The sequence below is a fragment of the Paroedura picta genome, chromosome 4 (assembly GCF_049243985.1).
Source record: "Paroedura picta isolate Pp20150507F chromosome 4, Ppicta_v3.0, whole genome shotgun sequence".
Classification (NCBI taxonomy): Eukaryota; Metazoa; Chordata; class Lepidosauria; order Squamata; family Gekkonidae; genus Paroedura; species Paroedura picta.
This window is the reverse complement of record NC_135372.1, coordinates 113,821,523-113,837,506: the sequence shown is the minus strand read 5'-3', so window position 1 is coordinate 113,837,506 and position 15,984 is coordinate 113,821,523. Positions and strand designations below refer to the sequence as shown.

General features: G+C 43.1%; 1 protein-coding gene across 10 annotated transcripts in view; it reads right to left on the bottom strand.

Annotated features, from left to right (window-relative positions):
- Positions 1 to 15,984, bottom strand: part of CHD6 (chromodomain helicase DNA binding protein 6) — a 128,581-nt gene that overhangs the window by 61,614 nt on the left and 50,983 nt on the right. For all 10 annotated transcript variants that reach the window (XM_077335241.1, XM_077335234.1, XM_077335242.1 and 7 more), the window contains one exon: positions 4,841 to 5,352. In XM_077335241.1, the coding sequence (XP_077191356.1) occupies positions 4,841 to 5,352 (512 nt within the window). The remainder of the gene's footprint in view (positions 1 to 4,840; positions 5,353 to 15,984) is intronic.

Here is a 15,984-nt window from a genome sequence, read left to right as displayed (position 1 = left end):
GAACAGAATGAGCAATAAAAGGGGGATGGAGAGGAGCTGGGGAGGGGGAGTTCATCAAAAGGGAAGGAGGGCCATGGCTTTCCCCCCAGCTTTATGGAAACCTGCCTCACAGCAGCCTTCCATCATGCCATCCTCTGGCTCAGATGGTACAATAACGGGGCCTTCATTGAGGCTGCCACTGGAATGCACCTGCAGAGATGACTGGTGTAGGTGTTGGCATTTGGTAGAGGCCTGCTACAAGCTGCCTCTCCAGCTGTTGGGCCTCAGCAGTAGGAAAAGGAGCAGTCTGAGCTGTCATCTGGGCTGTACCTTGGATACAAGTGTCTTCCAGTACTTGAATGCATCCCAATAATCCAGAGATTGCTGGAAAAATTGAAAAAGAGACTGGGTACCCCTTCTCCAAGAGCCTCTTGTGGCGCAGAGTGGTAAGGCAGCCGTCTGAAAGCTTTGCCCATGAGGCTGGGAGTTCAATCCCAGCAGCCGGCTCAAGGTTGACTCAGCCTTCCATCCTTCCGAGGTCGGTAAAATGAGTACCCAGCTTGCTGGGGGGTAAAACGGTAATGACTGGGGAAGGCACTGGCAAACCACCCCGTATTGAGTCTGCCATGAAAACGCTGGAGGGCGTCACCCCAAGGGTCAGACATGACTCGGTGCTTGCACAGGGGATACCTTTACCTTTACCTTTACCCCTTCTCCATTTCCTATAGAATTCAGCAGGTCTTCTGAAGAAAGGATGGCTGGAAGTGGCATGAGGGGAAAAGAGGCTCATCCCAGGGTGCTAGCATTTCAACCGCTTATCCCTCAGGCAACTTCTTGTAAATCTGGTGCCATTCAGTTGAAATTCAGCCACTCTACCCCCTTCCCAAGTCCCTCACAGGGAATAATGGGCCCCCAAAATTTTGAAATTCCCCCTCCCCCCCAAAAAATCCTAGCCACAGTGATCCCAATTTCATGCCCAAGTGATTCCCCATCCACCCACCAAAAATCTCCAGAATCCAGCCTGGCCTGGAGGAAATTCACCGACCATCCCATAGTGGTAATCAGCAATTCCCTGGGTATGCAGGAAAGTCCACAAGAGTTAAACACAGGCACATCCCTTCCTGCCCACCCACTCACAATCTGCCTAAGTTCATAAAATCAGCATTTCTGTCAGATGACTATCTAATCCCTACTTAAAAACTTCCAAAGAAGGAGAACACACCACCTCCTAAGGAAGCCTGTTTCACTGAGGAACCGCTCTGTCAGGAACTTCTTCCGGATATTTAGCCAAACATTATTTTGAATTAATTTCAACCCAATGGTTCTGGTCCAAGCCTCTGGGACAATAGAAAAAAACTTTGCTCCATCTTCTGTATGACAGCCCTTCAAGTATTTGAAGATGAAATACTTACTTACATACAAATGTTTATGCCATAAACAACAATCTATGAGAGATACCACAGGAGTCTTTCTTTGCCTTTCTCCTGAAATTCACTAACACCACCACTTCTGGTATACCAAAATTGTTATTTCATTTTAAAAACCCTTAATTTTGACTGACAGCACCAAGCTGAGTGCTTGTAATTATATTTCCTTTTCAATTCCTCCTGGTCCTGAGATCATCCACAGGTGAGTAATCTTCCATGTGATTACGATGCTCTATTCACAAGACAGATTTAAATACTCTTTTTAAATGTACTTTGCTAAAATTCCCAGAGTCCCTAAGCAAAGAGAGCTGCAGAGCTAGAAAGAGCAGAGCCTTCAGCATTTTGTCCTCACCAAGCAGCAAACCATATAACTGTCCAAGTACAAAATCAGGCAGAGCTCAAGCACAAATTTACTATAGTGTTTCCCCCCACATTAACATTCAAAAGCTCCAACTTAAAACAATGCTTATTTGCAGTACATTTGTCTCAGCAGGCAGAAGGAAATGCCAGACATTTAATTTCCCATACCTGGTGCCAGCATATACTTTATCATTTGGTCAACTAGTAGCAAGAAAGCGCTTTAAACAAAATATATCACGCTCCAGTTTTCTGTGACGGTGCCTGGGGGTTGGGCAAAATATAAATTGCTAAGCAGTTTCTAGGGTAGATATGACCCAGCCACACGTTTAAATTAATCAGAAACTCTGAAATTGCATGGAAGCTAGAGCTTCTGCTTCAATGGTAGGTCCCCAGACACTGATTTTGTAGTCACAATTAACTGATCCATTCATGAATGCTGTATCTATCTGTGATTAGAAATAATTTAGAGGAGATTATGCCACTATTAGCAGCTGCTTAGAGAGTCTGCAGCAATTACTCAATTTGCATGAATGCTTTTACCCTGCCTGTTTGGAAGGAACTTTCCTTACCTATCTATTTCAACAAATGAACTGTAGAGTAGCCCACTGGACATAAATCCAGGGTTTTGAGCACCTGAAGCAGCAAGCATGACCAGTTTGTCACTAGCCTGGCTAAACAACAATGGACACCCAATGCAGTACAATTTCTGACAAGGATTTACTTGACTAACAAGGAGCAAAAACCCTGATGCACGATGAGCATAGTTTCAGATAAACTGCTTTTTTGTCTTTCTCTGAATGGGAATATTTGCATAAATTCCATGCTGAAATGTGCTTGTAATATTTCTACAGAAGTATCTAACATGCTGGCCACAGTGCAGTGGCAGAACCTAATTCCTTTTAGACACAAGTTAAATGCCTTTATAAGAAATAACTCCGTATAGATCTTAAGATAGAGGTAAAGGTAAAAGGTAAAGGTATCCCCTGTGCAAACACCGAGTCATGTCTGACCCTTGGGGTGACGCCCTCCAGCGTTTTCATGGCAGACTCAATACGGGGTGGTTTGCCAGTGCCTTCCCCAGTCATTACCGCTTACCCCCCAGCAAGCTGGGTACTCATTTTACCGACCTCGGAAGGATGGAAGGCTGAGTCGACCTTGAGCCGGCTGCTGGGATCGAACTCCCAACCTCATGGGCAGACAACTCCAGACAGCATATCACTGCCTTACCACTCTGCGCCACAAGAGGCTCATTAAGATAGAGGATGAATGCAAAATCAGCATATGCTAGGATATAGAATTTCAGACAGGGTACAAGTTTGGTTGTTGTTTACTGTTCTGTTGCACACCTTGAGGAACAAGTGGCAATCCCTTGACTTATCATTTACTGTTGTCGTTGCATGTGAATTCTGAAAGCCATCCATCCGAGGCCATGCTGGTTTACTCTCCTCCGCCAAAAGCATGAAACAGCTGCAAAACCTTGAAATATTGCCACCACCTATTATCAACCTGGATAGCCCAGCCTAGCCCTATCTTGTCAGATCTCAGAAGCTAAGCAGGGTCAGCCTGATTAATATTTGGATGGAAAATCATCAAGGAATATTAGAGTCACTATACAAAGAAAGGTCATGGCGAACCACCTCTCTTGCCTTGAAACCCATAAGGGGTCACCATAAGTCAGCTGCAATCTATCAGCTCCTCTCTCCTGACCATCTTCTTAATTACGTTAGCTTGGGCAACACCTCAAACAATTCCAAGAGTCTCATCTGCCATGGTCAAACACTGACAGGGAGGAAGCATATCCTTTGGCTATTAGAGGGAAAGTATGTTAGCTCTAGAAAGGCCACACTGAAAAGTGATTCAAGCCTAGAACTGGATTCACCTCCCAATTTTGCCATAGCCTCACTTCAAACTTTGGATACCTGTTTTTCTATCTGTTTCCCTCTCTTCATTGCTCACATTTGAAGGACAGAGAATAATTACCAAAACATAAAAAGGCCTTACAGAAAAAGCACCTTCAGTTTTCAACTAATTCTGTTATTCATCATAATAATGTATTCCTTCTTTCCAAATCATGGCATGTAACGCCCAGGGCGTTATGAGCCTCTTGTGGCGCAGAGTGGTAAGGCAGCCGTCTGAAAACTTTGCCCATTAGGTTGGGAGTTCAATCCCAGCAGCCGGCTCAAGGTTGACTCAGCCTTCCATCCTTCCGAGGTCGGTAAAATGAGTACCCAGCTTGCTGGGGGGTAAACGGTAATGACTGGGGAAAGCACTGGCAAACCACCCTGTATTGAGTCTGCCATGAAAACGCTAGAGGGCATCACCCCAAGGGTCAGACATGACTCGATGCTTGCACAGGGGATACCTTTACCTAACGCCCAGGGCAAAAACATGCACTATACTGATCAATGCATTCAAACGTCGACTTAAGACTTCTTCAATATATACACATGGTACTTCCAAGTGCGAAAGATGCAGCCATGTCAAAGAGGGACACTCCTGTGAATCCTTCCTATAAATCAGTTACTTAGAATCGTACCATGAGGATCTGGCTCTCATGCCACTTGCCTACAAGTTAGTGGACCTTCAGTTGAATCCCAACTGGAAATATTTATTTTCATTCCATTCAATTAATTAATTAAAATAATTAAGTCCCTTCTGGCCTTTACCCTGTAATCTGGAAACTGAAACTCCTGCAGCTTTGACAGGCAGGCTGAAAGGGCAGCAATATGGTTCTAAATGAAACACTATAAATAAGGTAAATAATCCACTATTAACTACTAATTCCATGAGCAAACTCACCTTTAATTTTCAATCTATTAGTGGCCAAAGAGGAAGATAACAGGAGAGTTGTCCATACTCCATATATGTCTTCCAGTCTAGATCATGACCCTTGTGTTAAATCATTACCTTACCTTTCTTCTTCAACAGAACTAAGCCATCTCTTTACCATCCACAATATCCTTGGTATAGCCGATCAATAATACATAGGATAAAGCTAAGTAGTTCCACAAGAGAGAAAAAAAGGGCTGCCAGGCATGCACGCAAATACTGTATACAAAGTAATAAATACCAACCTAGACTTCTTGGGCCTTGCTTTGGGGGGAGATTCCAAGTTGTTCTTCTTTTCTTTAGGGTCCTTTGGGACTTTGGGCTCCCGTGGCTTACGTGGTTTCTTGGTGCCTTCCTGTTTAGGCTCCTTAGACTTCTCCTTGGGCTTTTTGGGTTCTTTTGGTTCCTTAGGCTCTCTCTTCCTCTTTGGTTTTGTTTCTCTTTCACTACTCAGCTCTTGCTGCCCCGCTTCTTTTTTCTTCCGTTTCTTCTTCACCGCGGTGCCCCCACCCCCATCCTCCTCCACCCCATTATGGGAGGTCACCATGTTCTGCACAGTCTCATCAGGTACCACATCAGATACCACATTCTGCTGGTCCTTCTGGGCCAGGCTCACACTGGCCAAATTGGAGATTGTCACCAGATCATGCAGATCATCCTGATCTGTGCTATTGTCAAAAGGGGACTGTGGCTTGCATCCGAAGGTGATGGAGGCATCAGACATTGGGGAGTGAGTCAGCACTTTAAAATGCACCAGCTACAAAGACAGAACAGAAAGAACAGTCACCACAAATGCATATGAAGTGTCTAGATGTTGTATGAAACTCCTAGTGTATTAAATAACTGGGCCTGTTCAGCTTGCATGACTTTGAATGGAAATTAATACATAATTTCTGTTTTAACAATGGCATTGCAATGCTGCTTGGCATGTTATCTCTTCCAATACTACATCTGCTTTCCATGCTCATTGAAAGATGCTGATTCTAATGCTAGAAGAACACCATGTAATAAGCCATCCCTTTATATTTTATCCAGATAAGTTGGGTAAAATGTATAAAAATGTGAACAAATGATGGAAATGTGAACAAGAAGGAAATGTCCATCACTACTCTTGCTAAGCCTGCTGAAGGCACTTCATCTGCCTCTTGCTGTTCTTTGCCCACCTGGAAAGGCAAGCTAGGTGGGAATGGCAAAATCCTTTCTAAGCTCCAACTTAGCTTTCATTCTCATGAGAAATAACAGAACAGATATAAGAATGGGCAGAGATTGCAACGGAAGCACCTTGCTTGTGGTTTACAAAAGGGTGCAATAATGGAAGCCAATGTAGCAAAGAGAGATGCCAAGCATACACCATCTCCAAACTGGCCAGGGAAGAAGGAAAAGATGCTGGTTGCATTTCCACAGCAATACATGGACTTCCACACATTTTGTTGGAGTGGGGGTAGTGAAAGTGTAACAGTCTGTAGTCTCTCAGATAAGGCTGTTTTTTGCCATTTGGATACTTGAAGAGTCTGAAAAATTACCAAGAATGGATGTGTACTTTTAGAAGCATTGTCACTGAGGAAAGGTTATTGAAAATGAGATTAAAAGTACCAGACCTCGTTCTGATGAAGCCCCACTATCTGAACTACATAAACAAGAACTTTTTCAATCTTGAGACTAGTGCGGAATTTTCTTATTTGGACAGCCGTCATGGTTCCTTTTCTTATTCTTTGTAATTCCTGTGGATACCGTAGAGCTATACAACATTTTAAAACTTCTTTTGTTGAAATATGAATAATTTAGGCAACAATATGCTATAATGAATTCAGTGATAATACATTATTAAGAGTTCTGTGTTTTCAATGTTATGAGGTTTAATTAATATACAAATATGAGAGAGTACCTACTATGACTGTACCAGATTGCTTCTGTACAAACAATATTTTCTTCTGTTTACTACTGTATTTGCTTTCTACGTTCTTTTCATTTTTTCCTATTCACACATGCCAATAATTAACATATATATATGCTATGGGACCGTAGGGTGCAGTAGTTTGCAACTTCTCCTAAAGTATTAGGTATACTTGCTCTTTTTCTTATAGAAAAGTTAAGATATTCATACTGTTATGTTCCACAAATATGTCAAACACTACAGTTTTATCTGCTAAGTTAAAAATCATGTTGTTAAAGCAGTAAAATATTTAGGTTTGTTAGAAAATAAGTATTGCACATATTAAAATTTCCCCAAATGTTCAGGGTTTCCCACCTAAGGCTTTAACATTTCTGGAAATTTTACATTTGTAGGTAGGGGGTCAGTCAGGCCAATTTTAATCCTCTCATGCCAATTGCTAGATGGGCGCAGAAAACAAGGTGCACACGATGAACAATTAGAGATGGGACTGAATGCAGGGCAGGAAGATTCATCACACCAATGCTAAGTGCCTTGAGCTGCTTCTGTTCCAGACAAGTTCCCATCCAAGAGTGGGGCAGCGGATGAGCCATGGGCTGCACAGTATGGGGGCAGAGTACAGGAAACCAGCCATAGTGGTCGCTGCTGCCAAACAGGTGTTACATGTGTCACTTCTAAAGGAGGAGCACTTTTGAAATTATTCCAGGGAATACAAGTGAAAACTGATCCACTCAACTGAACAACCTCATTAACTTAATAAGGAAGATGTAGGAACAAGAAGCTAGATTCCTGCCAACTCCTGCATTAAAAAAAAAATTCTGGAAAGTCCATGTGTATTTTCAAATTCAGTGTAATATTTTCCAAATGTTGTATTCTTCCATGGGCATCATTCCAAAAGTACTTCCAAAGAGGGAAACATTACATTGAAGGAATGTTTAGCTGCAGCATGACACACCTGCCAGTTTCAGGAAGGAGCAAGACTCTTGGCTCCTGGCTTGGCTCGGCATAGCTATCTTCAGTCACATAGTAAAATTCTAGGAAACAGAACATATGCTGCTGCATCTGGTCATTCTCAGACTTGTAAAAATAACCCAAACTGTTTCCAAAGAAACTGACTTGAAACAGGGATGAAGGCCAGAATAATTTTAAATTTATTTGAGTCTTCTTCTAGACACCACACTGATCATGATTATCTATACCTGCAAAATTAGACTGGAAAAACCACAACAATAAATGGTCTTAAATGTATGATTTCAGAGTAATGGAATATACTCCAAAATGCATCTCAAATTAACTATGAAAGGAAAAAGACTAGGATCTGCTATCATTTAAAAATCACATTATAAGCAGGGCTCTTGAATTTTTATAAAGTTTGATAAAGTTCTGTATTACACACAGGAGTGACAAACTATAAATTAATAATAATACCTTTATTGGCATAAGACAAGTGAGAGACAGATACGAAACAAAGTGAATTAAAAGACTAAGTTTTTTGCTCTTGCTATCCCATGATCCATTCCTATTGATGTTAAGTTTTCTTAGGTTACAGGAATATTGGCTGACTTCATGTATGGTTTTTATTATAAGCTGCCTTAAGAGGCTAAATAGTGTAATGTAATATTGCATTATGCCAGTCTCTGAATATTAGTAATCAGTAGCTCATCTGTATTGGTATAAACCTAATTTGCATTACCTTTTTTCTTTTCTCCCTTTCCCTCTTTTCGAAGTTTGGTTTAACAAGTAGAAAAATGAGCTAATAATGTACTGAGCTGGTAGAATGGGCCATGTGACCAAGGTGGGTGATAACAGAGACCCTTGCAAATAAAAAAAATGCACGGTAGTAAAAAAAATCTAGATCAGCACCCACCTCCATATTGAGCTACTTTCTCAATTTGTAATGTGTTTAAACTACAAGTACAATGATATAGGCTAGATATCAGGAAAAAAATTTTCACAGTCAGAGTAGTTCAGCAGTGGAATAGGCTGCCTAAGAAGGTGGTGAGCTCCCCCTCACTGGCAGTCTTCAAGCAAAGGTTGGATACACACTTTTCTTGGATGCTTTAGGATGCTTTGGGCTGATCCTGCATTGAGCAGGGGGTTGGACTAGATGGCCTGAATGGCCCCTTCCAGCTCTATGATTCTATGATTCTCATTTGCAGGAGGGGTTTTTAAAGTAAAGCAGCTTTCAAAACTGGAATCTACCAGCCTCTATATAAAATACTGACATTCATTCTGCCACTACATTCTTACCTCATGCTTCTGTATATAAAGACCAAGCTAAGAATTTTTAAAAATACAAAACACCTGCACAACTTTTTCTTTTTTGCATGTTTGCACCGTTCTATGTTTTGAATATGATATGTGATATAAATTTGTCCTTCCATAATGAAAAGAGCAAGTGGAATCAATTTTGTGGGAATTATTTCAGCAGTAAGCGTTTTACTCACTTATACCCATACTTTTAGCCCCCTCCCCAATAAAACGAAATATAACACACAGTCACTATAATGATTGCTCTGCATAGGACCTCATAACCGAAATACTTCAGGCCCCCTGCTGGAAAGAAACAGGGACAGAACTACTGTTTAAAATTATACTTCTCAGCACTACCCTCAGCTTGTAAATACATTAACACCGATGTTCTCTTCAAACATATGTTTGAAATTCTGATATATTTAACAATTAGCACATGCTGTCCTTTTTTCTCCTTCTTGAAGGGGGCAGGATTTGGCACCTGCTCCAAATATACCACCTTAGGCCACACATAAGCATGATTCTGGTGAGGCAAAGGGACTCACCCACACCATCTTGCTCTCATCCAGCATCTCATTTAAACTGAGTCACTACCCCTGCAAAGCAGGTACACAGGCTTCATCAGCACACCAACATAACATCCACCTAGGCTACTGACCCTCTGGTGTACTGAGAATACCCAGCAATTATAAAAATTATTTATCAGGACTCCTCTTAGGCTCTAGAACGTAAAAACCCATAAGGGTCTCATGAAATACATCATTTCAAACTACTATGCATCTCACAGAACAACGCAGATGTTGTCAAGAAAGTCAGTTCCTGAAAACAAACACAAGTGAGACCAGACATATTGCCGGACCACTAGCAGAACCTCGGTGAGTGTTGTAGGGCTGAGAGTGTGGACCTAGTTCAAATCCCCACTTAGCTATGGAAGTCCATTGGGTGACTCTCTCTTCCAGTGATATCTAGCCAAGCTGTTTGGTCCCATTAAAGCAGAGACCCAAAATGTGAAGTTTGTTCAGCTTTATGAAATTCTTGTTCAGGCACTGTGAATCACACAGAATGGTGGGAATTCGAGTATATCCACAGCTGGATGGAGTAGGAGAATGTATCCTTGCTGCCCAAGAAAAGCCACTTTGAACACAGTAAGAGAAATGCAGTAAAAAGGCTAAATGTCAAGGTTAGTAGGTCTCAAAAATGTGACCTAGTTTTTTGCTGTTTGCACATTTGCAGATATACTGTGCTTCTTACACAGGTCCACAATACACTTCAGAGGGCCACTAAAATTTAATTAACCCAACATCACCCCAATTAACTTCAGACCTGTAACCTATCACCCCAGAAAGACCTTAAAAACATGTACACAGCCTGTGCCCATTGCCATGAAAACCTGGTATGAACAACAAAGGGATGTGCACACAGTGCGCCTCAGCTGTGCTTACCATGGAGACAAAAAGCACCCCGTCTGCCATTCTTATTATAAATGGCATGCTTTTTCCCCAACACAGAAGTTAATTTCTTGCCACGGACAGGAGGACATTTGCAAAGGGACAAATTGTTGTTGGTTTAGAAAAAAATAGCTTGCATTTTGTGAAGTAGAAAATTCTGGAACAAAAAGGAAAGAAATGCTCACCCTAGAGCCATGGAGTTAGACTCAAACAACAGCAGGTTACTGCAAGGGACTAATCCGTGGATATCTGGGGAGCCCAAGTTTGGCCATTCCTGTACTATGGACTGTTTCTTAAGGAGAAAGCTGTGAGGGAAGCTGTTACTTTCTGTGCTAGGACTGTATTTTTCCTACCCTCACATCTTCTGATAATATGTCAGTAGCATATGTCAGTAGACTGTATTATAATGTAATATTAATATTATATACTAGCAAGAAAGCCCACTACAAGCAGGAGTACAATGGGCGCTAGGACCCAGGGGACACCTGGAGGTGCAGATCTCTCTGTGTGTCTCTCTCTCTCCCTCTCTCGCTGCTGCTTGTCTCGGTGTGCCTCACAGCAGAAGGCATAGCAGGTAATTGGGACTGGTTTGTAGGAAGGAAGGAGGGCTGGTGTACAGTTTGGGGCAGCTCTCTCTGTCTGCCTCTCCCTCCGTCGCAGTAGGGGCTGCTCTCTCTGTATCTCTGTCAGCAACTTGGGACAGCTCTCTCTGTGTCTCTCTCTGCCTCCCTCGCAGCAGGAGCAATAGGAGGGAATGAGGGCTCATGTTTGGTCTGGCAGGACTCTGTGTGTCTCTCTGTCTCTGGCATGTCTGAGAGGGACATGGCTAGCGTCCAGGGAGGGAGGAGGGGAGCTGTGGGGCAGGGCCAATCAGTGTGCAGCCAGTGTTGCTAGCTGCAACCTGATTGGCCCTATTCCAACTTGGACAGCCAGACACATTGCACCCCCCAGCCTGTTTCACAAATATATAGAGGAACCATGGATAAGGATTAAGACAAGATATATTAAGACAAGAAGAGATGAAAGAATGATTTCTACACGATCCAAGAAGAGACAGAAGGGCACAGACGATCAAGTGAACAGTAAACAATGGTGATAAGAGGGGCAAGGTGAGAAAGAGGCTATACTCTTCATTGTTGTGTCAGCCCCAAGCAGCATCCAGTCTGTTTATGAGACATGGCGAAAAAGCCAAGCTTTTATAGAGATTCCAGGGCATTAACTACCCATCCTGTTTATTCACAAACCCCTTCACTGTTCCAAGCCTTGTCACAGATTTGCTGTAACCATCTATGCACTTGGCTACAAACAGCCATGAACTTAAAACAGCCATAAGAAATTAAACACACCTGACCTAAATGCCAGTCTCTGGCCCACAGCCAACTGGGTTATATCAAGTTGGCCAGGCTCCTCCTGATAATCCCTGCAATTCTCAGAATATTACTGGTACCATATCCAATTTCATGGACCTTCTGCCTGCTATAAATTTCCCTGCTTCTTGCACAATTGATGTGCAGTGTTTTGCAGTTGCAGAAATGCAATAGTTCCCTAAACAGCAAATTCTCTCCTATTACTGTACACAACTATCTCACACAATTGTTAGCCTTGGGATATGTGTCACTGAATGCAATGAGTGATAATCACACAAGTTCTACCAAATAAACACACCATTTTGTAAACATTTGTTCAGAAGTGCTCATTCAGTGACTTAAAAAAAATAAAATAAAGCAAAACTAACCACACACACCAACATCTTGCAGTTATGAAAACACAAGAAGGGACCCAAGGTACTTACAGGGGAAATCCTTTCCCCCTCTTCGACTTCTTCTACCCCTGCTGTTGCCCGCTGCAGCTCCTGATCACTCTCCTCACCACTGCCACCACTGCAGGTACCTTCTACTGATTTCAATTAAATTTGTTGACATTTGTAGCCCAGGTTTCCTGGCTGTCGCAGACCAACTATCAGAATTCTTGGAAGCAACTTCAGTCTTAGAACCATCTCAGTCAGGTTTCCAGCACTAGTCACCTTGACGGATTGCCTCCATCACCAGTTGGACTGGGGCAGGTCGGCACTGCTTGTGTTATTAGACCTCTCAGCAGCATTTGACACAGTCGACCATGAGCTTCTAGCTCACCACCTCACTGCTAGGATTAGGGGGGCTGACCTTCAATAGCTGATCTCCTTTCTTCGGGATCACAGACCAAGGTAGCAATAGGAAAGAGTTCATCAAGCCGCCACCCTCAGGAAGCAGTTCTCTCTCCAATCCTATTCAACATTTTTATGCACCCCCTTGCTCAACGGCTATGAAAGTTTGGGCTGGGTTGTCACCAATATGCAGATGACACCCAGCTCTTCCTCCTGATGAATGGCCGCCCTGATTCTCCCTCAGAAGCATTAGCCAGCTGCCTGGAAGCAGTGACAAGGTGGCTCAACGGAGTCGTCTGAAGCTCACCCCTTCAAACATGGAGGCCCTGTGGCTGGGCATGAAGGGTCCAAGCAAGGAAGTGAGCTTACCCAACCTGGATGGAGTGCAGCTATCAGTGGCTCCCTACGCCAGGAATCTGGATGTATTCTCAATGCCTCCCTCTCAATGGTGGCTCAGGTCATGAAAGTAGCACAGCTGGCATACTATCATCTTCGCCAAGCCAAACTACTAGCACCCTACTTTGCCCCGGAACACCTAGCCACAGTGATCCACAGTTAGAGCAGTTTCTCAGTGGAACAGGCTTCTTCAGGAGGTGGTGGGTTCTCTATCTTTGGAGATTTGTAAACAGAGGCTGGATAGCCATATGATGGAGAGGCTGAAGATTCAAGGGGGTGGCAAGTTACAGTGGATGAGCAATAGGGTTGTGAGTGTCCTGCATAGGGGGTTGGACTAGATGGCCCAGGAGGTCCCTTCCAACTCTATGATTCTATGATTCTATGAAAATAATCCTTAACATGCCCGCGGCGCGGGCACCGTGGATTAAATAAAGCGCTAAGTGCTTTGGGGGAGGAGTTAGGGTGGGCTTTGACCGTGATGAGGAAGGGGCCTGATTGGCCCCTTCCTCCGGACAGACCATCGGCCGGGCCAATTGGTAGGCGCAAACGGCTGCCGATTGGCCTGGCCAATTCCCGCCCTTCCAACAAGGAAGCAACTGAGAGCCGCGCAGAGCGCGGCTCGCAGTTGTTTCCTTGTCGGCGCCCTGACGCGGTGAGAGGCGCTAAGTGCCTCTCGCCGCATCAGGCCGCCGGCCAAGGCAGCCCCCAGCAGTCGCGCTCTGCGCGGCTGCTGGGGGCTCCCTGCCCGGCCGCCTGACGCGGCCAGAGGCGCAAAGCGCCTCTCGCTGCATCAGGCTGCCGGCCAAGGCAGCCCGTGGCAGCCATGCGGAGCGCGACTGCCGGGGGCTGCCTGCCCTAGAGCCCGCTGCATTAGTTGCAGCGGGCTTGATTACTAGTTTCTCAATAAGACAAAAAGTAGGGTTTGTGCAAGATCCACCTGCAACGACCTGGTCTTCGCCAAGAGTCTGCACTATTATGTAAGAAGTTGTTCCATGCTCCATCAAGCCAAAGATCCACCTAGACCTGTACCTGCTATTATACAAGAATTAATGTGCTCTTAGAACAATACAGACACACTCTGTTAGGATGGGGCAATTAGATCATAAATTATACCCTACAAATCGAGAGACAGGTTTATGATGATTAACTGAGCTGGGAAAGCAAAGTGAATCCTCGACTCATTCCACCATTTGGCTAAGCTGTCAAGGGATGGACGTGATGGATTATTCCTGATTTCTTCCTTGGCACCTTAAAAGTCCTTTTGAATTGAATGGTCAAGACTCAGCTGAGAGGGAAACCTTAAATCATGAATGGATTAGAAAGGGAACTCTTAGACTGCACCAACATCTATAAACGGATAGCCTAGGTTGGAAATGAGTCAAATATCAGGAATACAGACCAGATTCTGATATCAAGAACGGATGCTCCATCTTGGCCCCATCCCTAATGAGCAGAATGTAAAGGCTTTTGGTAAGTATACAATTATTCAGCAAAATATCTCATAATATTTCTTTCTAACATTCTGCCTAAATTGTTTACTGATAGTTCACAAGGGTATATGTTTAGTTTTTATTTATTTATTTTATTTATATATGCCACCCTCCCTTTTGGCTCAGGACAGTTTATTTACATTATAGCTCTCGTATGCAGTATAATACAATGAACATTCAATATAAAACTTATTTAACAGTGATAGTTCTAAAGTTCTATTACAACCTTGATCTTTGGGTGTGAACTGACTGCTGAGGGATTATCTGTGCTTCACCAGTTGTTCCATTAAGCTAAACAGCTGTGTGAAAGGGCTACCAGTAATACATTGTACGTAATCCTCAATAAAGTAGCAAGAATAAAAACATTTCCAAGTCTTGTTGAAATTCGGCCAAACTGTCTTACGGATTTTATTTGTTTTCAAAACTTTCAAAAGTTTCCCAAAAAAGCCTGAAGAGGCTCACTGCTTCAAAGTACCTCTGAAAATTAGCACGCCAGAAATAAGATTCTTCCAGAATCTTGTAAGCACATCAGAGTCTTCTGGGAAAGCCACAGTCCTGGGGTGGGGCAGAGTGGGGGGGAGCAGAGTTTGCTTTCCTCTTGCCCTCTCCCCTCCCCTTCCACCCAATGCAAATGGAAAGCCATCTTCTAAGTTCTCTGTGGCATGGGAAAAAACTCTTGAGAAGGGGTGGCACATCTCACTTCATGCTGGGTTAGAGGCAGGCAATTATCAGAATCAAAGATATGGTCGCTATTGGCAACTGCACTTGTGAAGCCCTGTATGCAAATGCATCATTTATTCTGGCAGCAAAATTTCAGTATCCTTAGCAGAAAAATCTAGGTTTCTTGATACAGCCATCATACAGATACCATCAACTTGTAGTACAGGCTGAGTTTGTGCAAGCTGCTGGACTTAGGAAAAATATTAGTTTTATTATTTATTTTGGAGAAGATGTTGGAGTCTCTTATTACCATATAAACAGGAAGTTGAACCTGCATACAGATTGTGTCAGTCTCTGTTGGATTCCAGAGAAGCCAGGGGCAGACTCGGGATTTCCTAACACTGATGAACACCAGGCGCTGTCCAAATAACATGCTATAACATACTGCAATGCCTGAACTCCCACAATTCCACAGGGCCTGAAAAAGGCAGCTCCTCCACCAGGCATTTCCCTGAGACTGACCAACCCAATAACATCTATAGGTCCCTCCCCACAAAACCTCCTCCATGGCCTGTACCAGTCTGACGGGTTCTATCTAAGATGTGATTCCTGTTATATTATTATTGATCAAAATCACTGATATTATGTTAATTTAAAACCACTGTTGTATTATTGATGTTATTTCTTACTCTGTTATATGTTTAGATCGTTCCAAGTATTACCCCGCGGTGTTATATGTAAAGTGCCTGAACTGTATGGGAGGGCAGTATAAAAATCTAAGAAATAAATATAAATGAATGAATAATTCCTATATCCTTTTCCTAAGAAAAAATACCTTCTTTCTGACCTGTCTTACTTAATTTGCTGGGTTTACAGATATTATGGTATCATTTGACCCTAAAGGTTTTTATTAAACCTCTGCTACCCCATATTTTTCTAACTAACACGGCTTCCAGATCAGCATGAGCACATGAAATTTCTCAATAAGCATGTAAAATAAAACAGGGAAGGGGCATTGAAAGGCAGCCTTCCTAGAAGAACCAATAAGAAGATGGCTAAGAAATGGTTAAGTGCACTCCAATCTTCAAAACAGAATGATAAAAAGACT